At 46.5% G+C, this 26749-nt stretch overlaps 1 protein-coding gene across 3 annotated transcripts in view; it reads left to right on the top strand.

The window, feature by feature from the left end:
- Positions 1-20535, top strand: part of LOC106576495 (voltage-gated potassium channel KCNC2) — an 86010-nt gene extending 65475 nt beyond the window's left edge. Inside the window, exons 2-5 of one of the 3 annotated variants that reach the window (XM_045722299.2) lie at positions 1087-2026; positions 3762-3938; positions 18472-18562; positions 19459-20535. In XM_045722299.2, the coding sequence (XP_045578255.1) occupies positions 1087-2026; positions 3762-3938; positions 18472-18530 (1176 nt within the window). In that variant the 3' untranslated portion in view covers positions 18531-18562; positions 19459-20535. Of the gene's footprint in view, positions 1-1086; positions 2027-3761; positions 3939-14995; positions 15187-18471 lie in introns of those variants that run through there. The other 2 variants (XM_082977800.1, XM_045722298.2) reach the window with 2 other exon arrangements.
- The last annotated feature ends 6214 nt before the right edge of the window (positions 20536-26749 follow it).

Raw genomic sequence — 26749 nt, 5'->3', positions numbered from 1 at the left:
GCTACATTCAACTGAAATATTTGTTATTGACTAACCTATAAGCTGAATTCCCCTGTGCCACTCTGCTCATCTAAAGCAATGTGTACAGACTAGTTTTCGAGAGACAATCTGAACTGACCTGAAGAGATCGTCTGAGTCCATTACACAGAGGATGTGGGCTTGTGCTGTGTAGAACGGCAATTCTATACTGCTTTCTACTCAGTCATTGTGGCTGGATTGTAAATCTGTAATGTGGAGGACAAGGGATGCATTTCCATACTAATTGCTGTCTTATGACCCAAAGATCTGATGTGATTGGTCAAAAGACCTAATAGTGGAGAGGAAAAACATCTGAATTGTGCTGCCTGTTTAAACTCAGACAATGAGATCCATCAATCAAGTATTTCTTTTTGTATATGGCTTTTTAGAAATATATTTTTCACAATTTGTGACTCATGTGCTGAACAAAAACCCAGCCTGATCCTTTATCTGTTTGAGCTCTTACCTACTCCATACAGTCATGCAAACCAAACATGGCATGACAAGGTGGAAAGGAGTGGCATGATGGCAGAAACAGACTGGTACCCACTACAAGGGAATGAGTGGGCCAGTCAGCGGGTTTAACTGCATTAAGACTGCCAGGCCACGTCCCAGTGAGCCACTGGCTGGGTTTATTGCTAGTACTAATAGATTGTTCTCTCTCTCTCTGGAGTGTATTGTATTTGATGAAGGTGATGTTAATTAACGTTGCTATGGTTCTCCCTCCCTCCCTCCCTATCTCTCTCTCTCTCTCTTTCTTTCTCTATTTCTTTCTTTCTTTCTTTCTCTCTCTCTCTCTCTCTCTCTCGCTCTCTCTCTTTCTTTCTCTCTTTCTCTCTCTTTCTTTCTTTCTCTCTCTCTCTCTCTCTCTCTCTCTCTCTCTCTCTCTGTGTGTGTGATGGGTGAATAAATGAATTAGTAAATAGAAGGTTATCCAGATTGTATGTATTGTGCTTTATGAGCTGCAATGACACAACAGAGTTTGACATTCAAAAGTCTCTCTAATTACCTCTCTCTCTAATCTCCCCCCCCCCTCTCTCTCTCCTTATCTTATCTTCTCTTCTCCAGTTTGTGGCCTTTGCCTCCTTGTTCTTCATCCTGGTCTCGATCACCACCTTCTGCCTGGAGACCCATGAGGCATTCAACACCATCACCATCATCAACAAGTCGGAGGCGGTGCTCAACGGCAGCCTGCAGGACCTGGGTCCTGATTACATTATCGAGACGGACCCGGCACTCACCTACGTGGAGGGTGTCTGCGTTCTTTGGTTCACCCTGGAGTTCATGGTGCGTGTCATCTTCAGCCCAGACAAGCTGGAGTTTGTTAAGAGCCTGCTCAACATCATCGACTTTGTGGCTATCCTGCCTTTTTACCTGGAGGTAGGCTTGAGCGGGCTGTCGTCTAAAGCAGCTAAGGACGTCTTGGGCTTCCTCAGAGTGGTAAGGTTTGTCAGGATCCTGCGTATCTTCAAGCTAACGCGACACTTTGTGGGGCTGCGGGTGCTGGGTCACACCTTGAAGGCTAGCACCAATGAGTTCCTCCTCCTCATCATCTTCCTCGCCCTAGGTGTGCTTATCTTCGCCACCGCGATCTACTACGCCGAGCGCATCGGCGCCAACCCCAACGACCCCACGGCTGGCGAACACACCATGTTCAAGAACATCCCCATTGGCTTCTGGTGGGCCGTGGTCACCATGACCACGCTGGGTTACGGTGACATGTACCCGCAGACGTGGTCGGGCATGCTGGTGGGCGCGTTGTGTGCCCTGGCGGGCGTGCTGACGATAGCCATGCCTGTGCCCGTCATCGTCAATAACTTTGGAATGTACTACTCGCTGGCCATGGCCAAGCAGAAGCTTCCCAAGAAGAGGAAGAGGCACATCCCCCAGGTCGCACTGGGGGGATCCCCAACCTGCCTCAAAGTAGACCTCAACACCCCCTGCAACAGCCCCCAGGGGGACCTCTGCAACATGCAGGGGAGCAGGGTGCTGGAGCGCAACCAATCAGGTGAGACCGCCAGCACACCACCATTGTATCTTAAGGTGGAATTTGTCAGTGGGCTAGGGGTTATTCATGTATAGACAGAAGGGGAGGGCAAGGGGAGAATCTATAAGGGATCTCATTCAGGTGGAAAACAGTGGCCTTTTAACAGACCCCCTGGGTTTACACATGGTTTTCCTCTTGAGAGACTCTAGCACTGCTGATGTCCTTAGAATGTTTAGCACTTCTGTTGCCACGGAGATAAGAGAATGATGCGAAAGGAATTGATGGGTCGGAGATGAGAATGATTGCTGTGAAATATTTCTTCACTAATAAGATTTTGGACGAAAACAGAAAAAGCCTTTGACTCTTGAGGTTTTAAAGTAGGGATTGTTCATTTGTGACTTGACTGTAGGTGGCCGTTTTTCCCCTGCAGGCGTTCATCTGTAAATCACTCTGACACGTCTGATATTGATGGAAATGAGTGTTGACCCTTGTCTCCTTGGTTTACATTTACATTTACATTACATTTTAGTCATTTAGCAGACGCTCTTATCCGGAGCGACTTACAGTAGTGAATGCATACATTTCATACATTTTCTTCACATCATGGAGGTACACATCTTTTGCATTTCAGTAGTTCTGTCAAAGGTGTTTGGAGTTTTTCCAGGTTATAGAGCTCGCCAGCTTGTAGTCCTAAAAACCGAAAATGAGTTACCTCTGGTTCGTTCAGCCCTTCCTATGGGAAAAATGAGTTACCTCTGGTTCGTTCAGCCATTCCTATGGGAAAAATGAGTTACCTCTGGTTCGTTCAGCCCTTCCTATGGGAAAAATGAGTTACCTCTGGTTCGTTCAGCCCTTCCTATGGGAAAAATGAGTTACCTCTGGTTCGTTCAGCCCTTCCTATGGGAAAAATGAGTTACCTCTGGTTCGTTCAGCCCTTCCTATGGGAAAAAGTAATGGGGAACATTAACGGGGAAAGAAAAGAACGTTCCTATGGGGAACATTAATGGGGAAAGAATAGGGTTTTGGAATAAACGCTGAAAATAACATCAGAGGTTAACACAGGCTTCGGAGATCTTATACGTTTTGTTCTATGAGATACTATCAGTCAGTTAACATGACCATGAAGTTAGTGAGAATTATTGAATTTCTTTGAACTATAATCCAGAAAGTCCTCAGGGTATGCACATGCTCTGGTTTCTTTGCAATATGTTGCTTTATTAGATGTGAAATATTAACATTTAATAAGTTCAGAACTAGCCATGCTTTAATAAATCTATTCAAACACAGATTAAATCTGTTGAGAAGCCAGCATGATTTTCTTTTTTGGGGGGCGGGGAGTAATTTGAAATGCAGACAATAGCATTGGCTATTTATTTTTAACATGCTGTGTGCAATAAAATGATATGCTGAATTCAAAGTGGAATTTTTTCAATAGATGAATTCTTATTAAGCTTTTTCATTATAAGATGTGATAAATGCTAAATTTCAGCCTGTTTTAATTTGACATTGGCAAGCTCTTTAATAGACAGGCACTAGGTGGCTGACACCATCGATTGGGGTCCTGTCTATTTCACCCTTTGACCCTTGTCCCCCAGCGCACCTGGTCCTCGTGGCATTTGGCGAGCGCTCTTGATGTGGGAGGTTGTTTGATGTGTCCTGATTCGATCCCTTGACCTGCCTTTTCTCGCCCCCTCTTCCGCCCTACCGCCCTTAACCCCACCTCCTCCCCCTCCTCCTCTCTCCCTGCGGTCACCAGTGCTGTCAGGGGACGGCAGTGGAGGCAGTGATCTCACCATGTCCCCCAGCACAGAGGAGAGGGTCCCCATGCGCAGGTCCAGCACCCCAGAGCAGGAGCGGAGGAGTGGGGGGACGTGCTTCCTGCTGGCTGCCAGTGACTACACCTGCCCTGCCGACGGTGGGGTCAGGAAGACAGGTACTGCACCACCCCTCTGGATCAGGATCTTTATGCATGTGCACCAGCACCCGTCATCATGGACGTGTCTATTTTCATGGCTTTTGTTTGGTTTTGAAAGGCATGGCAAATGTCAATGTCCATTATCCATTATTCATTCTTACATCATTATTGGGAATTCATAAATCATCATTCATTAATGGTGATTCATAACTAAATCATTTAGGCGTTTCTGTCATTGCTCATTCAAGGCTGTGGGGCTTAATTTGTGGTATTGGTCACTAAATCCCGCCACCAAACCTAATCCACTAGTCTAGCTTGTGTGATAAGGGAGACCTACTGCTGCAATCAGTTGACACTACTCACCCCTTGGGATATGGACAATAATCTGATGATCCACGAAAAGTCTCCTTCCTGCATCTGCCCACATGTTGAATTCCTCCCAGGAAAGGGGAGGAAGACAGAGAGGCCTTCGTCAACTAATGTAATCCAGCCTGAGGCTATAGGGGGATGTTGCAGTGGCGCAGTCCTGTAGTGTGTCTGTGGAAAGGTCATGTTGTGTGGCGACCCAGTCTTCCCACCACTGTGCCCTAAAGGTCATCAGGAAGGTAGTATCCGTCTGCAGCACCAGACAGAGCAGACAAAGTGCACGACAAGCCTTCTATCTTTGAAAGGCATGCTAAATGTCGTCACTGAAATGTAGGCTAAAGAACACAACACAGAACAGTACTAAACACTAGACAAATAGAAACAATAGAAATAGAATCAAGGTTGTTTATGAGGTCATGACCTGCTGTTTGTACAGGTGATGCCTGTGTTGAGTTAGAATGACCTGCTGTTTGTACAGGTGATGCCTGTGTTGAGTTAGAATGACCTGCTGTTTGTACAGGTGATGCCTGTGTTGAGTTAGAATGACCTGCTGTTTGAACAGGTGATGACTGTGTTGAGTTAGAATGACCTGCTGTTTGTACAGGTGATGCCCGTGTTGAGTTAGAATGACCTGCTGTTTGTACAGGTGATGCCTGTGTTGAGTTAGAATGACCTGCTGTTTGTACAGGTGATGCCTGTGTTGAGTTAGAATGACCTGCTGTTTGTACAGGTGATGCCTGTGTGGAGTTAGAATGACCTGCTGTTTGTACAGGTAATGACTGTGTTGAGTTAGAATGACCTGCTGTTTGTACAGGTGCCTGTGTTGAGTTAGAATGACCTGCTGTTTGTACAGGTGCCTGTGTTGAGTTAGAATGACCTGCTGTTTGTACAGGTGATGCCTGTGTGGAGTTAGAATGACCTGCTGTTTGTACAGGTGATGCCTGTGTTGAGTTAGAATGACCTGCTGTTTGTACAGGTGATGCCTGTGTTGAGTTAGAATGACCTGCTGTTTGTACAGGTGATGCCTGTGTTGAGTTAGAATGACCTGCTGTTTGAACAGGTGATGACTGTGTTGAGTTAGAATTACCTGCTGTTTGTACAGGTGATGCCTGTGTTGAGTTAGAATGACCTGCTGTTTGTACAGGTGATGCCTGTGTTGAGTTAGAATGACCTGCTGTTTGTACAGGTGATGTCTGTGTTGAGTTAGAATGACCTGCAGTTTGTACAGGTGATGCCTGTGTTGAGTTAGAATGACCTGCTGTTTTTACAGGTGATGCCTGTGTTGAGTTAGAATGACCTGCTGTTTGTACAGGTGATGCCCGTGTTGAGTTAGAATGACCTGCTGTTTGTACAGGTGATGCCCGTGTTGAGTTAGAATGACCTGCTGCTTGTACAGGTGATGCCCGTGTTGAGTTAGAATGACCTGCTGCTTGTACAGGTGATGCCTGTGTTGAGTTAGAATGACCTGCTGTTTGTATGACTGTGTTGAGTTAGAATGACCTGCTGTTTGTACAGGTAATGCCTGTGTTGAGTTAGAATGACCTGCTGTTTGTACAGGTGATGCCCGTGTTGAGTTAGAATGACCTGCTGTTTATACAGGTGCCTGTGTTGAGTTAGAAAGACCTGCTGTTTGTACAGGTGATGCCTGTGTTGAGTTAGAATGACCTGCTGTTTGTACAGGTGATGCCTGTGTTGAGTTAGAATGACCTGCTGTTTGTACAGGTGATGCCCGTGTTGAGTTAGAATGACCTGCTGTTTGTACAGGTGATGCCTGTGTGGAGTTAGAATGACCTGCTGTTTGTACAGGTGATGCCTGTGTTGAGTTAGAATGACCTGCTGTTTGTACAGGTGCTGCCTGTGTTGAGCTAGAATGACCTGCTGTTTGTACAGGTGATGCCTGTGTTGAGTTAGAATGACCTGCTGTTTGTACAGGTGATGCCTGTGTTGAGTTAGAATGACCTGCTGTTTGTACAGGTGATGCCTGTGTTGAGTTAGAATGACCTGCTGTTTGTACAGGTGATGCCCGTGTTGAGTTAGAATGACCTGCTGTTTGTACAGGTGATGCCTGTGTTGAGGTAGAATGACCTGCTGTTTGTACAGGTGATGCCTGTGTTGAGTTAGAATGACCTGCTGATTGTACAGGTGATGTCTGTGTTGAGTTAGAATGACGTGCTGTTTGTACAGGTGCTGCCTGTGTTGAGTTAGAATGACCTGCTGTTTGTACAGGTGATGCCTGTGTTGAGTTAGAATGACCTGCTGTTTGTACAGGTGATGCCTGTGTTGAGTTAGAATGACCTGCTGTTTGTACAGGTGATGCCCGTGTTGAGTTAGAATGACCTGCTGTTTGTACAGGTGATGCCCGTGTTGAGTCAGAATGACCTGCTGTTTGTACAGGTGATGCCCGTGTTGAGTTAGAATGACCTGCTGTTTGTACAGGTGATGCCTGTGTTGAGTTAGAATGACCTGCTGTTTGTACAGGTGATGCCCGTGTTGAGTTAGAATGATCTGCTGTTTGTACAGGTGATGCCCGTGTTGAGTTAGAATGACCTGCTGTTTGTACAGGTGATGCCCGTGTTGAGTTAGAATGACCTGCTGTTTGTACAGGTGATGCCTGTGTTGAGTTAGAATGACCTGCTGTTTGTACAGGTGATGCCTGTGTTGAGTTAGAATGACATGCTGTTTGTACAGGTGCTGCCTGTGTTGAGTTAGAATGACCTGCTGTTTGTACAGGTAATGACTGTGTTGAGTTAGAATGACCTGCTGTTTGTACAGGTGATGCCTGTGTTGAGTTAGAATGACCTGCTGTTTGTACAGGTGATGCCCGTGTTGTGTTAGAATGACCTGCTGTTTGTACAGGTGATGCCTGTGTTGAGTTAGAATGACCTGCTGTTTGTACAGGTGATGCCTGTGTTGAGTTAGAATGATCTGCTGTTTGTACAGGTGATGCCCGTGTTGAGTTAGAATGACCTGCTGTTTGTACAGGTGATGCCCGTGTTGAGGTAGAATGACCTGCTGTTTGTACAGGTGATGCCTGTGTTGAGTTAGAATGACCTGCTGTTTGTACAGGTGATGCCTGTGTTGAGTTAGAATGACCTGCTGTTTGTACAGGTGCTGCCTGTGTTGAGTTAGAATGACCTGCTGTTTGTACAGGTAATGACTGTGTTGAGTTCGAATGACCTGCTGTTTGTACAGGTGATGCCTGTGTTGAGTTAGAATGACCTGCTGTTTGTACAGATAATGACTGTGTTGAGTTAGAATGACCTGCTGTTTGTACAGGTGATGCCTGTGTTGATTTAGAATGACCTGCTGTTTGTACAGGTGATGCCCGTGTTGAGATAGAATGACCTGCTGTTTATACAGGTGCCTGTGTTGAGTTAGAATGACCTGCTGTTTGTACAGGTGATGCCTGTGTTGAGGTAGAATGACCTGCTGTTTGTACAGGTGATGCCTGTGTTGAGTTAGAATGACCTGCTGTTTGTACAGGTGATGCCCGTGTTGAGGTAGAATGACCTGCTGTTTATACAGGTGCCTGTGTTGAGTTAGAATGACCTGCTGTTTGTACAGGTGATGCCTGTGTTGAGTTAGAATGACCTGCTGTTTGTACAGGTGATGCCTGTGTTGAGTTAGAATGACCTGCTGTTTGTACAGGTGATGCCCGTGTTGAGTTAGAATGACCTGCTGTTTGTACAGGTGATGCCCGTGTTGAGTTAGAATGACCTGCTGTTTGTACAGGTGATGCCCGTGTGGAGTTAGAATGACCTGCTGTTTGTACAGGTGATGCCTGTGTTGAGTTAGAATGACCTGCTGTTTGTACAGGTGCTGCCTGTGTTGAGCTAGAATGACCTGCTGTTTGTACAGGTGATGCCTGTGTTGAGTTAGAATGACCTGCTGTTTGTACAGGTGATGCCTGTGTTGAGTTAGAATGACCTGCTGTTTGTACAGGTGATGCTGGGGGGCTGTGTTGAGGTGTGGGGAGAGATGACCTGCTGTTTGTACAGGTGATGCCTGTGTTGAGTTAGAATGACCTGCTGTTTGTACAGGTGATGCGGGGGGCCTGTGTTGAGGTGTGGGGAGAGATGACCTGCTGTTTGTACAGGTGATGTGGGGGGCTGTGTTGAGGTGTGGGGAGAGATGACCTGCTGTTTGTACAGGTGATGCCTGTGTTGAGTTAGAATGACCTGCTGTTTGTACAGGTGATGCCCGTGTTGAGTTAGAATGACCTGCTGTTTGTACAGGTGATGCCTGTGTTGAGTTAGAATGACCTGCTGTTTGTACAGGTGATGCCTGTGTTGAGTTAGAATGATCTGCTGTTTGTACAGGTGATGCCCGTGTTGAGTTAGAATGACCTGCTGTTTGTACAGGTGATGCCCGTGTTGAGGTAGAATGACCTGCTGTTTGTACAGGTGATGCCTGTGTTGAGTTAGAATGACCTGCTGTTTGTACAGGTGCTGCCTGTGTTGAGTTAGAATGACCTGCTGTTTGTACAGGTAATGACTGTGTTGAGTTAGAATGACCTGCTGTTTGTACAGGTGATGCCTGTGTTGATTTAGAATGACCTGCTGTTTGTACAGGTGATGCCCGTGTTGAGATAGAATGACCTGCTGTTTATACAGGTGCCTGTGTTGAGTTAGAATGACCTGCTGTTTGTACAGGTGATGCCTGTGTTGAGGTAGAATGACCTGCTGTTTGTACAGGTGATGCCTGTGTTGAGTTAGAATGACCTGCTGTTTGTACAGGTGATGCCCAGTGTTGAGTTAGAATGACCTGCTGTTTGTACAGGTAATGACTGTGTTGAGTTAGAATGACCTGCTGTTTATACAGGTTCCTGTGTTGAGTTAGAAAGACCTGCTGTTTGTACAGGTGATGCCTGTGTTGAGTTAGAATGACCTGCTGTTTGTACAGGTGATGCCTGTGTTGAGTTAGAATGACCTGCTGTTCTTACAGGTGATGCCCGTGTTGAGTTAGAATGACCTGCTGTTTGTACAGGTGATGCCTCTGTGGAGTTAGAATGACCTGCTGTTTGTACAGGTGATGCCTGTGTTGAGTTAGAATGACCTGCTGTTTGTACAGGTGCTGCCTGTGTTGAGCTAGAATGACCTGCTGTTTGTACAGGTGATGCCTGTGTTGAGTTAGAATGACCTGCTGTTTGTACAGGTGATGCCTGTGTTGAGTTAGAATGACCTGCTGTTTGTACAGGTGATGCCTGTGTTGAGGTAGAATGACCTGCTGTTTGTACAGGTGATGCCTGTGTTGAGTTAGAATGACCTGCTGTTTGTACAGGTGATGCCTGTGTTGAGTTAGAATGACCTGCTGTTTGTACAGGTGATACCTGTGTTGAGTTAGAATGACCTGCTGTTTGTACAGGTGATGCCTGTGTTGAGTTAGAATGACCTGCTGTTTGTACAGGTGATGTCTGTGTTGAGTTAGAATGACCTGCTGTTTGTACAGGTGCTGCCTGTGTTGAGTTAGAATGACCTGCTGTTTGTACAGGTGATGCCTGTGTTGAGTTAGAATGACCTGCTGTTTGTACAGGTGATGCCTGTTTTGAGTTAGAATGACCTGCTGTTTGTACAGGTGATGCCCGTGTTGAGTTAGAATGACCTGCTGTTTGTACAGGTGATGCCCGTGTTGAGTTAGAATGACCTGCTGTTTGTACAGGTGATGCCCGTGTTGAGTTAGAATGACCTGCTGTTTGTACAGGTGATTCCCGTATTGAGTTAAAATGATCTGCTGTTTGTACAGGTGATGCCCGTGTTGAGTTAGAATGACCTGCTGTTTGTACAGGTGATGCCCGTGTTGAGTTAGAATGACCTGCTGTTTGTACAGGTGATTCCCGTATTGAGTTAAAATGATCTGCTGTTTGTACAGGTGATGCCCGTGTTGAGTTAGAATGACCTGCTGTTTGTATAGGTGATGTCCGTGTTGAGGTAGAATGACCTGCTGTTTGTACAGGTGATGCCTGTGTTGAGTTAGAATGACCTGCTGTTTGTACAGGTGATGCCTGTGTTGAGTTAGAATGACCTGCTGTTTGTATAGGTAATGACTGTGTTGAGTTAGAATGACCTGCTGTTTGTACAGGTGATGCCTGTGTTGAGTTAGAATGACCTGCTGTTTGTACAGGTGATGCCCGTGTTGAGTTAGAATGACCTGCTGTTTATACAGGTGCCTGTGTTGAGTTAGAATGACCTGCTGTTTGTACAGGTGATGCCTGTGTTGAGTTAGAATGACCTGCTGTTTGTACAGGTGATGCCTGTGTTGAGTTAGAATGACCTGCTATTTGTACAGGTGATGCCTGTGTTGAGTTAGAATGACCTGCTGTTTGTACAGGTGATGCCCGTGTTGAGTTAGAATGACCTGCTGTTTATACAGGTGCCTGTGTTGAGTTAGAATGACCTGCTGTTTGTACAGGTGATGCCTGTGTTGAGTTAGAATGACCTGCTGTTTGTACAGGTGATGCCTGTGTTGAGTTAGAATGACCTGCTGTTTGTACAGGTGATGCCTGTGTTGAGTTAGAATGACCTGCTGTTTGTACAGGTGATGCCTGTGTTGAGTTAGAATGACCTGCTGTTTGTACAGGTAATGACTGTGTTGAGTTAGAATGACCTGCTGTTTGTACAGGTAATGACTGTGTTGAGTTAGAATGACCTGCTGTTTGTACAGGTGATGCCTGTGTTGAGTTAGAATGACCTGCTGTTTGTACAGGTGATGCCCGTGTTGAGTTAGAATGACCTGCTGTTTGTACAGGTGATGCCTGTGTTGAGTTAGAATGACCTGCTGTTTGTACAGGTAATGACTGTGTTGAGTTAGAATGACCTGCTGTTTGTGCAGGTGATGCCTGTGTTGAGTTAGAATGACCTGCTGTTTGTACAGGTGATGCCTGTGTTGTGTTAGAATGACCTGCTGTTTGTACAGGTGATGCCTGTGTTGAGTTAGAATGACCTGCTGTTTGTACAGGTAATGACTGTGTTGAGGTAGAATGACCTGCTGTTTGTACAGGTGATGCCTGTGTTGAGTTAGAATGACCTGCTGTTTGTACAGGTAATGACTGTGTTGAGTTAGAATGACCTGCTGTTTGTACAGGTGATGCCCGTGTTGAGTTAGAATGACCTGCTGTTTGTACAGGTGATGCCCGTGTTGAGTTAGAATGACCTGCTGTTTGTACAGGTGATGCCTGTGTTGAGTTAGAAGTCACTACCATACTGTATAGTGTCTTCAAAAGAACCATTTTGTTGGAATGAGAAATTAAATTTTGGGTCTAATGAACGTTTAGGCCTAAATCGTACTTCACTATCTTAATTCCCAAGCTTTATCTCTGTCATCTTGAGCAGTTGATTCTGTGTTAATCTATTCTACACTGTAATATGGAACTCCGTTACGCTTTTGCTAATTGCCTCTTAACAGAAGTGAACTGCCTCTCCAGAAGGCAATCTAAATCTCATGCTTACACTGGGTCTGCTGTATGGCCTGGCAATCAACCCACTCCTCTGTGTGTAATTGTAGAAGGACATGGTTAAAACTGTCATTTGGAGTTAATGTTAATTATAGCATTATTACTATAGGATACTTTTAACTGTTGCAGGAGTCTTTTCTTATTATGATTCATTCTATGGTTCAAATGGTTATGGTTGATTCATTGATTTGATATTGACGGCAGCTCTGATGTCTGCACAGTTAGTGCTCCTGTTTAACTCAACCATCCATTACATGGAGACATACACAAAGCCAGTCAGTAAATCTCTCTGGGGTACCAACTCATAAACCTCACAGCCCCCCACGTGTTGACCGGGACAGTGCTGTGCCATGCTCAGCCCACCTGGGTCTTGAGGCAATCTGCCAGGCATGAGACAACCCTGGGCCTCCCACCACCTGGACCCATGCCCACCACAGGGCGACTCTGCATCATCATGGCCCACGGAACAGTTGGGTGCCACGAGGCGAGCGTCCAGCTGTGCCCTCGTCTCAGCCTCCACAGCCGGCGGTGGCGGTCGCAGCAGTGCAGCGGTTAATGCATAAAACATGAGGTCCTTTCTAGTCCCCAGCACTACCTGTCGGCACAAGCTGAAGCTGCCCTTTGTTCTGCCAGCTTGGCTGGTTCTGAAGCGGCCTCATTTGCGCGCCGTCCCTTTTGAGTAAACGCTGAAACAAACGGATCCGTCTGCAGTATGGTAATGATGCTGCAATCCCATTAGCTTGTCTTTCTTCCTCTCCCTCTGTCTTTGTGCCAGCTGATTGGCCAGCTCTGTTAATGGTCTGGCTGGTTTGCCGTTTGTTTGTTTCTCACTGGTGTCTGGACATTTAAAAAGGACTGCTGATATAAATTAATGTACATTTAGTTGGTGTGCACCACCTGCTGATCAGGCCATTTAAGGATAGTGTGATATTTCCCTGATTACTGTCTGTCGTTACAGTCATTATTACAGGCTCGTCAGCGCCGTTCTCTTTCCCATTATCATCACCGTCATTTCCACAATCATCATACTCCTCATCATCTTGCTTTACATTTAAACACAGTTATTTTACATTTAAACACAGTTATTTTACATTTAAACACTGTTATTGTACATTTAAACACAGTTATTTTACATTTAAACACAGTTATTGTACATTTAAACATAGTTATTTTACATTTTCACGCCCTGTGTTTTTGATGCTGGCTTTATTTCAGAGACTTTGTAAACATCAGCACAAATGCTAGAGCTCCTGAATGAAAAGCAGTCTTTAGCCTGATATATATATATATATACTGCTCAAAAAAATAAAGGGAACACTTAAACAACACATCCTAGATCTGAATGAATGAAATAATCTTATTAAATACTTTTTTCTTTACATAGTTGAATGTGCTGACAACAAAATCACACAAAAATAATCAATGGAAATCCAATTTATCTACCCATGGAGGTCTGGATTTGGAGTCACACTCAAAATTAAAGTGGAAAACCACACTACAGGCTGATCCAACTTTGATGTAATGTCCTTAAAACAAGTCAAAATGAGGCTCAGTAGTGTGTGTGGCCTCCACGTGCCTGTATGACCTCCCTACAATGCCTGGGCATGCTCCTGATGAGGTGGCGGATGGTCTCCTAAGGGATCTCCTCCCAGACCTGGACTAAAGCATCCGCCAACTCCTGGACAGTCTGTGGTGCAACGTGGCGTTGGTGGATGGAGCAAGACATGATGTCCAAGATGTGCTCAATTGGATTCAGGTCTGGGGAACGGGCGGGCCAGTCCATAGCATCAATGCCTTCCTCTTGCAGGAACTGCTGACACACTCCAGCCACATGAGGTCTAGCATTGTCTTGCATTAGGAGGAACCCAGGGCCAACCGCACCAGCATATGGTCTCACAAGGGGTCTGAGGATCTCATCTCTGTACCTAATGGCAGTCAGGCTACCTCTGGCGAGCACATGGAGGGCTGTGCGGCCCCCCAAAGAAATACCACCCCACACCATGACTGACCCACCGCCAAACCGGTCATGCTGGAGGATGTTGCAGGCAGCAGAACGTTCTCCACGGCGTCTCCAGACTCTGTCACGTCTGTCACGTGCTCAGTGTGAACCTGCTTTCATCTGTGAAGAGCACAGGGCGCCAGTGGTGAATTTGCCAATCTTGGTGTTCTCTGGCAAATGCCAAACGTCCTGCACGGTTTTGGGCTGTAAGCACAACCCCCACCTGTGGACATCGGGCCCTCATACCACCCTCATGGAGTCTGTTTCTGACCGTTTGAGCAGACACATGCACATTTGTGGCCTGCTGGAGGTCATTTTGCAGGGCTCTGGCAGTGCTTCTCCTGCTCCTCCTTGCACAAAGGCGGAGGTAGCGGTCCTGCTGCTGGGTTGTTGCCCTCCTACGGCCTCCTCCACGTCTCCTGATGTACTGACCTGTCTCCTGGTAGCGCCTCCATGCTCTGGACACTACGCTGACAGACACAGCAAACCTTCTTGCCACAGCTGGCATTGATGTGCCATCCTGGATGAGCTGCACTACCTGAGCCACTTGTGTGGGTTGTAGACTCCGTCTCATGCTACCACTAGAGTGAAAGCACCGCCAGCATTCAAAAGTGACCAAAACATCAGCCAGGAAGCATAGGAACTGAGAAGTGGTCTGTGGTCCCCACCTGCAGAACCACTCCTTTATTGGGGGTGTCTTGCTAATTGCCTCGAATTTCCACCTGTTGTCTATTCCATTTGCACAACAGCATGTGAAATTTATTGTCAATCAGTGTTGCTTCCTAAGTGGACAGTTTGATTTCACAGAAGTGTGATTGACTTGGAGTTACATTGTGTTGTTTAAGTGTTCCCTTTATTCTTTTGAGCAGTGTATATATAATATATATATATATATATATAAAAACTCTTTAATTAGCAATTGAAATATGAACACATCTGTAGGAGATTATTGCTTGAATAAATTGTGTGTGACAAAACGTAGTAATGATGCCATTATATGAGACATTCATATTGGCATAACTTCAAAAGCAGTAATTAAAGCAAAGTTCTGTCAACATTTTCAATTAAATGGACATTTGCCGTCTAACCTGTGTCATGAGAAACTACATAAGTGCATGAATCACCATATGTATGTACTGCTGTCTGTCTCACTCCTGTCTCCTGTCTTGTTTCATTCACGTGGCTGGCTTGGACTTGGAATACACGCGTGCCGGTGTGTGTTCATGTCCCGTTGCTGTGCCCTCGCCCGCTCTTCCGAAGGCTGTGAGAAGTCCCCAAGCTTAAGCAACATAGCGGGCTTGGCTGGTAACGCCCTGAGGCTGTCTCCAGTGACCTCACCCTACGGTTCACCGTGCCCGCTGAGGCGCTCCCGCTCCCCAATACCATCCGTCCTGTGAGGCCCGGCCCAGAGCGAGGCTTGCCTTCCATCTGAGCACCACCCACCCACCCCTCCCCCCCCCCTCCCCCACACCAAAACACCCGACAGAAGCCAGCTTCATAGGCGTTAGCTCTCTGTAGCATCCTGGAATCATATAATATACTTTAAAGACTAACCTTAGTGGTTTCGACAACAGACTAACCCTGCTCTTCTCCTCTTCCATACAAACGTTGCTTTGAACGGTAGATGTGGTGACCACCCCTGAAGTAGCTTAGCTGTGCATCACTTTGAATTCCCATTACTTCAGTTTTGTTGTACTTAAATAATGGCAATAAAAGGACTCTTGAATGGTGGTTCTAAAAGTAGCAGCCACAACATTTAGTAAATACGTATTCATAATCAGGGAGATTTACATGTTGCTATATTTAGATACTTTGAAAATACGTGCTTCCATAAAAAAAATAAGAAAAATGTCACTTTATTTTGTGGGGGGGGGGGTTGGGAGAACTTGTCATGGAGTATGTCTTGATTCACAACGCTCTCACCTGCCACCCTCTCACTCTCACCTGCCACCCTGTCCCTCTAACCTGCCAACCTCTCGCTCTCACCTGCCACCCTGTCCCTCTAACCTGCCACCCTGCCCTCTCACCTGCCACCCTGTCCCTCTAACCTGCCACCCTGTCCCTCTAACCTGCCACCCTGTCCCTCTATCCTGCCACCCTGTCACTCTAACCTGCCACCCTCTCGCTCTCACCTGCCACGCTGTCCCTCTAACCTGCCACCCTGTCCCTCTAACCTGCCACCCTGTCCCTCTAACCTGCCACCCTCTCGCTCTCACCTGCCACCCTCTCGCTCTCACCTGCCACACTCTCGCTCTCACCTGCCACCCTGCCCTCTCACCTGCCACCCTGTCCCTCTAACCTGCCACCCTGTCCCTCTAACCTGCCACCCTGTCCCTCTATCCTGCCACCCTGTCCCTCTAACCTGCCACCCTGTCCCTCTAACCTGCCACCCTGTCCCTCTATCCTGCCACCCTGTCCCTCTAACCTGCCACCCTGTCCCTCTAACCTGCCACCCTCTCGCTCTCACCTGCCACCCTCTCGCTCTCACCTGCCACCCTCTCGCTCTCACCTGCCACCCTGCCCTCTCACCTGCCACCCTGTCCCTCTAACCTGCCACCCTGTCCCTCTAACCTGCCACCCTGTCCCTCTATCCTGCCACCCTGTCCCTCTAACCTGCCACCCTGTCCCTCTAACCTGCCACCCTGTCCCTCTAACCTGCCACCCTGTCCCTCTAACCTGCCACCCTGTCCCTCTAACCTGCCACCCTCTCGCTCTCACCTGCCACCCTGTCCCTCTAACCTGCCACCCTGTCACTCTCACCTGCCACCCTGTCACTCTCACCTGCCACCCTCTCACTCTCACCTGCCACCCTCTCGCTCTCACCTGCCACCCTGTCCCTCTAACCTGCCACGCTGTCCCTCTAACCTGCCACCCTGTCCCTCTAACCTGCCACCCTGTCCCTCTAACCTGCCACCCTGTCCCTCTAACCTGCCACCCTGTCACTCTCACCTGCCACCCTGTCCCTCTAACCTGCCACCCTGTCCCTCTCACCTGCCACCCTCTCGCTCTCACCTGCCACCCTGTCCCTCTAACCTGCCACCCTGTCCCTCTAACCTGCCACCCTGTCCCTCTAACCTGCCACCCTGTCACTCTCACCTGCCACCCTGTCCCTCTAACCTGCCACCCTCTCGCTCTCACCTGCCACCCTCTCGCTCTCACCTGCCACCCTCTCGCTCTCACCTGCCACCCTGTCCCTCTAACCTGCCACCCTGTCCCTCTAACCTGCCACCCTGTCCCTCTAACCTGCCACCCTGTCACTCTCACCTGCCACCCTGTCCCTCTAACCTGCCACCCTCTCGCTCTCACCTGCCACCCTGTCCCTCTCACCTGCCACCCTCTCGCTCTCACCTGCCACCCTGTCCCTCTAACCTGCCACCCTGTCACTCTCACCTGCCACCCTGTCCCTCTAACCTGCCACCCTGTCACTCTCACCTGCCACCCTGTCCCTCTAACCTGCCACCCTGTCCCTCTAACCTGCCACCCTGTCACTCTCACCTGCCACCCTGTCCCTCTAACCTGCCACCCTGTCACTCTCACCTGCCACCCTGTCCCTCTAACCTGCCACCCTGTCACTCTCACCTGCCACCCTGTCCCTCTAACCTGCCACCCTGTCCCTCTAACCTGCCACCCTCTCGCTCTCACCTGCCACGCTGTCACTCTCACCTGCCACCCTGTCACTCTCACCTGCCACCCTGTCACTCTCACCTGCCACCCTGTCCCTCTAACCTGCCACCCTGTCACTCTCACCTGCCACCCTGTCCCTCTAACCTGCCACCCTGTCACTCTCACCTGCCACCCTGTCCCTCTAACCTGCCACCCTGTCACTCTCACCTGCCACCCTGTCCCTCTCACCTGCCACCCTGTCCCTCTAACCTGCCACCCTGTCCCTCTAACCTGCCACCCTCTCGCTCTCACCTGCCACGCTGTCACTCTCACCTGCCACCCTGTCACTCTCACCTGCCACCCTGTCACTCTCACCTGCCACCCTGTCACTCTCACCTGCCACCCTGTCCCTCTAACCTGCCACCCTCTCGCTCTCACCTGCCACGCTGTCCCTCTAACCTGCCACCCTCTCGCTCTCACCTGCCACCCTGTCCCTCTAACCTGCCACCCTGTCCCTATGACCTGCCACGCTGTCGCTCCCACCTGCCACGCTGTCGCTTTAACCTGCCACCCTGTCGTTCTGACCTGCCACGCTGTCGTTCTGACCTGCCACGCTGTCGCTCTCACTCTCACCTGCCACGCTGTCACTCTCACCTGCCCCGCTATCGCTCTCACCTGCCACCCTGTCCCTCTGACCTGCCACGCTGTCGTTCTGACCTGCCACCCTGTCCATCTCAACTGCCACCCTGTCACTCTCACTTGCCACCCTGTTGCTCTCACCTGCCTCTGGCTGGGCCCGGTCATCCTGTTTGCATGGATCATCCTGTGTAATCATCTGCCAGCGGTGTGGTGAGAAAGAGAGAAGGAGAGATAAAAACTAAAGAGAAGACAGGTTAAAAACGGTGGGCCTGGGCCGTGGGAATGTGCATGGGACTTGTGTGTCTGCATCGTGCCATTGGCCTCCACCTGGGGGACTGAACACACAACATAAAATGCACAACAGTGTTTTTCTGTTTTCTCTGCATGTGGGCTATGCTGGTTTGTTACTGTTTCAAATGTTTTATTGTGCTCTTATTGAACTGTCAATCGCTGTGTTGCCAAGCTGAAGTGTCTCTGATATTGTTTACTCACAGATAACTGCAAAGAGATTGTCTTTACTGGTTTCACGCAAGCAGAGAGCAGCATTCTTTAATTGCTGGGGATAGGCACATCCCTGGCGGAAAGGTAACATTGTCATTCTGGATGGCATGTGAGCTGCCTGCTGAACACTGTGCTGCTGATCCCTGGTGGTCACCTCTGGCTAATGGCCTTTTGTTTTAGTGTGTGTGCAGAAGGGGGTAATTCAACAATTGTAGTCACGGAAATGACACCGGCACCCCCTCTGCATCATGACTCATGGCTTTATACACACATGCGTGCATGTGCACTCATATACACACACACACACACACACACACACACACACACACACACACACACACACACACACACACACACACACACACACACACACACACACACACACACACACTTATTTCTGTATATTCTTTCAAAGACAGCAGGAATGCCTTTGATGGTCCTATCAAACCCGAGCCTTTGTTTTATTAATAGCGATGTAATTCATTATTGATGAGAGAATTTACTACTCACATAAATTGTTGCCGATGCTAACAGGTGTGTCGCACGACAGAGGACATTACCATTCAGCAACGTGCCTCAGCCAATCCTTTGTCTATACTAGTAGCAGGAAGGTTGCTAAGCAACTGGCACATAGTCAGACGCATCTCACAGTTGCTGAACACACAAACTGTCTCCTAATTAAAACGAAAAGCTCACGACCAGCGCTTTCCATATTTCTATATAAAAATAATTATTGAATCACCCCCTCTCCCATTGCAATACTGTGCATTGATTGAGCATTTACGATCATGACTTCATAGAATGCCATCGATTTGTATATATTCATCTTTACATATAAACTGTAAATGAAAAGCAAATATCTGAACACAAAAATAGCATGAATCTGCATGTGGTTATTGGTATAATGACTATAGATTATTATCATTAGAGAGATGCATTTCTGATATTTAGAGATGTCACCTGCTTTACATTCTGTTTAGCCGTTTACGTGTCCTATTGGAATGACGGCAGTCATCAGCCAATCAGTGGACTAACAAGACCTATTGGTGTGTGGATCCTATTGGATCACACAGCGTCACTCAAGGATGTGAACCAACCAGAACACTCACATCGGTGAAGGATTGTTGGTGAAGGATTGTCAGGTCCAATGACGCTGCCTGGGAAAACATGAACTGTCCAAGACTGAGGTCAATTGGAATTCTGGGAATAGATGGGACAGGGAAAGTTGTCTTTTTCCCAGATTCTCAATGTCATGGATATTGAGTGAAGCATAAAACTGTCACAAGAAAAAAAAAAAGGACCCTTCTTGGAAGACGAGGCTAGCTGCTTTATTTAGATATTGTATTTGTAAATAATAACATAATACAGCACATGGGTCAAGAAGCTCCTCTCTCTCTCATCTGTCCTTTGGATTGCAAGCCAGGTAAAAGGGTCATGCTTAGAGCTCCATATCAATCACTCTCCATGATATCCCTCCTCGCAATACGTGTTATTAAGATGCATCAGTTGAGGCACTATGTGTTCTGAAAATGGAGTGTATTAATATCTGAATTCTGCTTAATATACAGTAAAGAGAGAATAGCGTGGGATAAGTTGAATAAATGTGACATACGGTTTCATCAATGCTTTTGTTTCCCGTAGACGTTTTGGTGGATTCCATGTCATTGCTGTGGTGTGTGTTTACATGCGTGTGTTTTGAACTCCAGGGTAACATCTAGACAACATGCTGTTGTAAAGCAGAAAAATGAAAACCTATAAGAAACCCGTTTCACTCTTCCAGCTAGTTTGAACACATAGAACGAGGAAGCTTAAAGTACCCTGTAGAGATGTGTTATCCTGGACACCATACCCCAACAATCAGATACAATTTGCAATAATGACACCCAAACGAAAGGCACCGATTTGCACTGTGATTTTAGCTACCTGCCACAAGAAATGATACACTGGTCTAGTACAGCCTATATAACAGGACAATGCTAAAGCACCCCTCCATTGACTTGATAGTGAGGGTTGATTTTGACCATCAGTAATTGGGGGATTGGAATACTGTGACGACCCCCCCCCCCCCCCCCCCCCCCCCCACACACACACACACACACACAACTCTCTGTGTAGTACATTGCTGCTTAACTCTTTGATATGTCAAGGGGCACCAATCAGTATCTATTCTTCTATGACAAAAGTGATTTAAATGTGTTTATTTTTTGGAATCCAGAACATGTCATTTTGTGTCTCTTGTGGAGTGCTTGGTTTACTTGTGAAAGTCATGGTAGCCCAACACTGTGTTTCTGTCCATTACGTCCGCAACTGTCACTTGGGCTTGATCCAGCTTCATGTTCTGTATCTTTTAATGTGAGGACATTTCCAGTTTGAAGTCTGTATTTGTGGAGCCATTTGTTGGCATTCTGAAGTGCATGCTATTAAAAAAAGAAAACATGTCAAATTGTAAAACAGGATGACAACATATATCACGTTCAAAGCGATGTGTAAAATGAAATGCCATGTGAGAAAATCACATAAACATATTTAACTTTTAAACCATTGTTGTTTCTTTACTTCACACAAATGCAGGAGAAGTACTGTCTATGATAGAGGAAGCGCTATAGCGCAACGCTGATCCAACTAAGATCCATCCTTTTCATAAGACTCACACAGGTAATTGTATTGTAATTGTCTTTGTTCAAGCTACACCATTTTACGCTGTTGACGAATTGAAGAAGGATCCATTTTCATTCAGATATCTAGCGTCACCCTGTACTCCTACGGCCTATCGTCAACGATAATGATAGCCGTCGTTGTGATAATGATATGCCTTTTCCCAGTTCTCTCTCCTGTGCTGCCTCTAATTCTCCAGCTGGCGTCCGGCGGCAATCAGCCCCTCCGTGCCGGTAACTCAGAGACATCTCAACTATCTTTACACCCGTCACCATGGAAACAGCAAACGTGTGTGGTGGAGATGTAAACAGCTGGGGATAGGAGTGTGTTTTACAGAGGAAGAAACTCCACACACCCCGGGCTGTACCCAACTCCCTTAAGATCGAGCGCGAGACATCCTTAGACAGCCAGGGGGAAATAACAACCGTCATTTTCTAAATACCAAAATAGTGACTATGTATATAGCATCAGAGCGCTGTTCCTGGGCCGTGAGAAACATCACAGACAAGTGTCTGTGAACTAGGCACTACTGCAACCTGCAGTGAAAGACTTGTACTAAAAGTCTCTGTGAACTGGGCACTACTGCAACCTACAGTGAAAGACTTGTACTAAAAGTCTCTGTGAACTGGACACTACTGCAACTTACAGTGAAAGACTTGTACTAAAAGTCTCTGTGAACTAGGCACTACTGCAACCTACAGTGAAAGACTTGTACTAAAAGTCTCTGTGAACTGGGCACTACTGCAACCTACAGTGAAAGACTTGTACTAAAAGTCTCTGTGAACTGGACACTACTGCAACTTACAGTGAAAGACTTGTACTAAAAGTCTCTGTGAACTGGACACTACTGCAACTTACAGTGAAAGACTTGTACTTAAAGTCTCTGTGAACTGGACACTACTGCAACTTACAGTGAAAGACTTGTACTAAAAGTCTCTGTGAACTGGGCACTACTGCAACTTACAGTGAAAGACTTTGATCGTCTGCAGGTTTGATCGTAAAAACAAACAACGACAAAAAGAGAAAGACAGAGAAGGAAGTGTTGGTGTCAGACGATAAGTGCTGGTTGAGTGGTATACTGTGTGTCTTAGTAACTCTGCGGAGTAGTTGTGCCAGGTTCTCCACATGATGTTGTGTCACACACCACTGAGAGGGGACGGGGACAGGGATGGGGACACACACCACTGAGAGGGGATGGGGACAGGGATGGGGACACACACCACTGAGAGGGGACGGGGACAGGGATGGGGACACACACCGCTGAGAGGGGACGGGGACAGGGATGGGGACACACACCACTGAGAGGGGATGGGGACACACACCGCTGAGAGGGGACGGGGACAGGGATGGGGACACACACCACTGAGAGGGGATGGGGACACACACCGCTGAGAGGGGACGGGGACAGGGATGGGGACACACACCACTGAGAGGGGATGGGGACACACACCGCTGAGAGGGGACGGGGACAGGGATGGGGACACACACCACTGAGAGGGAACGGGGACAGGGATGGGGACACACACCACTGAGAGGGGATGGGGACACACACTGCTGAGAGGGGACGGGGACACACACTGCTGAGAGGGGATGGGGACACACACCACTGAGAGGGGATGGGGACACACACCACTGAGAGGGGATGGGGACACACACCACTGAGAGGGGATGGGGACACACACCGCTGAGAGGGGACGGGGACAGGGATGGGGACACACACCACTGAGAGGGGACGGGGACAGGGATGGGGACACACACCACTGAGAGGGGATGGGGACACACACTGCTGAGAGGGGACGGGGACACACACTGCTGAGAGGGGATGGGGACACACACCACTGAGAGGGGACGGGGACACACACTGCTGAGAGGGGATGGGGACTGGGGTCAATGAGCTCACAACCCATTATGATTAACATGTCAGAATCAGTTGGAATCCAACCTTCATTGACGAATATATTTATATCTGATGAATGGAAACAAGTTTAGATCATCGAACCGAAGCTCTCAACGTCAGAGTGGTGCTTTAATCCTCATAATCACAGTGTAATGAGTGTGGTATGAGAGAGGTGTAGTTGAGTAGGGAGCAAAGTGAATCAGGGAATAGAGTGGGTCTCATTTTCAGCCATTGTTTCAGGTTCTGTACTCAGAAAGCCACAGAAAATGCTCTCAATTACAGTTACTGACACAGAGGCCTCTGTGGACAACCACAGGGGCTTGCTGTAGTGGTGTGTGCTGAGTGCTGGATGCACTACAGCAGTAATGATAGCGTTATAGCTCTCCCAAACAGCAATGAGATGAGTGTTGCTATAATGGCCCACCAGTTAAAATATGATTCATCGCCTGATAACAGTTACATCAGCCTGGTCATTTCAGCGAGTCGAAAAAAAACACTGTTATAGTTTTATAATGTGTAAGTGTAGTGTTGATAGTGTTAAACACTGCTATAGTTGTTTAATGTATAAGTGTAGTGTTGATAGTGTTAAACACTGCTATAGTTGTATAATGTGTAAGTGTAGTGTTGATAGTGTTAAACACTGCTATAGTTGTATAATGTGTAAGTGTAGTGTTGATAGTGTTAAACACTGCTATAGTTGTATAATGTGTAAGTGTAGTGTTGATAGTGTTAAACACTGCTATAGTTGTTTAATGTATAAGTGTAGTGTTGATAGTGTTAAACACTGCTATAGTTGTATAATGTGTAAGTGTAGTGTTGATAGTGTTAAACACTGCTATAGTTGTATAATGTGTAAGTGTAGTGTTGATAGTGTTAAACACTGCTACAGTTGTTTAATGTATAAGTTTAGTGTTAATAGTGGTAAACACTGCTATAGTTGTATAATGTGAAAGTGTAGTGTTGATAGTGTTAAACACTGCTATAGTTGTTTAATGTGTAAGTGTAGTGTTGATAGTGTTAAACACTGCTATAGTTGTGTAAGTGTAGTGTTGATAGTGTTAAACACTGCTATAGTTGTTTAATGTGTAAGTGTAGTGTTGATAGTGTTAAACACTGCTATAGTTGTATAATGTGTAAGTGTAGTGTTGATAGTGTTCAATGTGTTTCTCCTTAAAGGTCCAGTATAGTCCAACATGTGATGTTTCTGTGTTTCATATGCACTGAGTGTACAAAACATTAACAACACCTGCTCTTTCCATGACATAGACTGACCAGGTGAATCCAGGTGAAAGCTATAATCCCTTACTGATGTCACTTGTTAAATACACTTCAATCAGTGTAGATGAAGGGGAGGAGACAGGTTAAAGAAGGGTTTTAAGTCTTGAGAAAATTGAGACATGGATTGTGCATGTGTGCCATTCAGAGGGTAAGTGGGCAAGACACAATATTTAAGTGCCTTTGAACAGGGTATGGTAGTAGGTGCCAGGCGCACCGGTTTGTGTCAAGAACTACAACGCTGCTGGGTTTTTCATGCTCAGCAGTTTCCGCTGTGTATCAAGAATGGTCCACCGTTGCAGAGTTCTTGTCCCGATGAATTGAGGCTGTTCTGAGGGCAAAATGGGGAGGTGCAACTCAATATTAAGATGGTTTGTACACTCAGTGTATATTTCCACACTATGAGGTTGAATAATACTGTGAAATTGTGAAAATGATGGCAATCTCCTTTTAGTGTTAGAGCTGTTAGAAAAGACCACCTGAAATTTCAGCCTGTTTTGGTGGGATGGAGTTTTGACCAATAAGAAAGAAAGTTCCAAACTTCTCTGCCAATAACAGCTAGTTTTCAATTTCCCCCTCCCCACTCAGACCACTCCCACAAAGTCCTTACTAAATTCTTGCTTGAGACATTGCTCTTGCTATGAGGCTATTTATGTTTCTTTTTGACAATTTTAATTGAAAACAATCACAGTAAGGTACTTAATTAATTGTTTCCCAGAACTTATTTGATATTGAGCTAAAAACGGCTACATTGGACCTTTAATCTTTTCTCTAAGGTCTCGTTAGAAGGACTATACTACCTCTTTTGCTGGGAAGGCGTCATATTAGTATTCAGTGTTGCTACAGACTTTTCCTGATATGTGGAAATGGGGCTTTTTCTTGTATGATGAGATGGTGAGGGTCCAGAGGCCTGTGTAGACGCCTTGGTGTGAGTATCAAGGTTAGAGGTTAATAATGGTTAATGGTGTCTGACCACTTGTTTAACAAACACATTGAATCGCAGCAGCCCCAGACACAGAAATCATTAACAGAATTCTTCACATCTGTTTTACAACGACATGGTGTCTGACACCCCTAAACTAGACAGATGGAAGATTTGCCTCTCAACAAATAACACCCAGCTAATTTGGTTCCGTGGATGTTGTTCTCAAATAACCAAAGGAGAAACTTGAAGGGACGGTACTGTTCAGTGTTTGCTGGGCACTTTGGATCAGACGGCTGGCTACACATTGAAATAAAATCCTATGCCATAATAGCTCTTGGGAAATGTAACTTTTTTTAATGTGTCATTTAGATTTGGTTATCAGATTAACATAATGGAATGTATCTGCTATTTAAATAGGCCTACACAAAATGAGAAACGCCATGAGAAATGTAAAACATTTTGTTTTATGTGTGTGTCAGTAAACAATGGTTTTGTGTCTTCAGTTTATCGTACAACATTCAGTTAGAAGTTGTATTTGAATGATTGACGAGCAATATTACCCAGATGACATTGCTACAATTAAGCCGCAAATTGTAGTCATCAAAGGCAAAAGCATCCAGTTAGAATGCATCAGATACCACTAATCAAGCTACAGAATGTCAGGCACTCTGTATGTCCCAGGAATGACAAGGGCTGGAGGTTCAGCTCATTGGGTGTTGATCGAGTCTCCTAAATCAGGGATCTCAGGTAACAGTTCACCATTAGCTCCTTGTTAGAGTGACAGGCATATGTTGGTGGTTTAGAAGCACAGCTGCATGACAGAGATTAAGCTTTTAAATCCTGCACATCCTCAGCCCCTCCTCACGTCACCATAGAAACGCATCCCAGTGTGACTCTGGTGAGTGTGTCTGATGTTGGTGACAATTCCCCAGCGCAGGAAGCTATAAATGTTTGTGTGTGTGTGTGTGTGTGTGTGTGTGTGTGTGTGTGTGTGTGTGTGTGTGTGTGTGTGTGTGTGTGTGTCATTATCAACAGGAGCTTTCATATTGGTTATTCTTAGTTCCTTGGAGAGATTAAGCTGGGCATAGGGACAGACAGTGGCATTTTTCTCTTGTGATTCCCTTCGGTGTATCACAAACAGCATAGTGATACTTCAAAAAGAATAGTAAACAACTATTTTAGCTTTACACCATGGTATATTGTCTGATATACACATGGCTGGAATGCGGTTTCAGCCAATCAGCATCCAGGATCCAAACTATCAAATTTATAATACAATGTAATAACACATGATACATATTTTATAACACAACATGAATAATAGGGTGACCCCAGCTCCTGGGGTCCAGCAAAATTAAGGCAGGTTATACAATTTTCAAAACATTACAATACAGAAGATAGCCATATTTGGTAAATGACCAAGTCCATGTTATGGCAAGAACAGCTCAAATAAGCAAAGAGAAACGACAGTCCATTATTAATTTAAGACATCAAGGTCAGTCAATGCGGAAAATTTCAA

This window comes from Salmo salar, chromosome 07 (assembly GCF_965601325.2).
Source record: "Salmo salar chromosome 07, fSalSal1, whole genome shotgun sequence".
NCBI lineage: Eukaryota > Metazoa > Chordata > Actinopteri > Salmoniformes > Salmonidae > Salmo > Salmo salar.
Note: the sequence above shows the minus strand (reverse complement) of the source record. Positions and strands in the feature narration are given on the sequence as shown.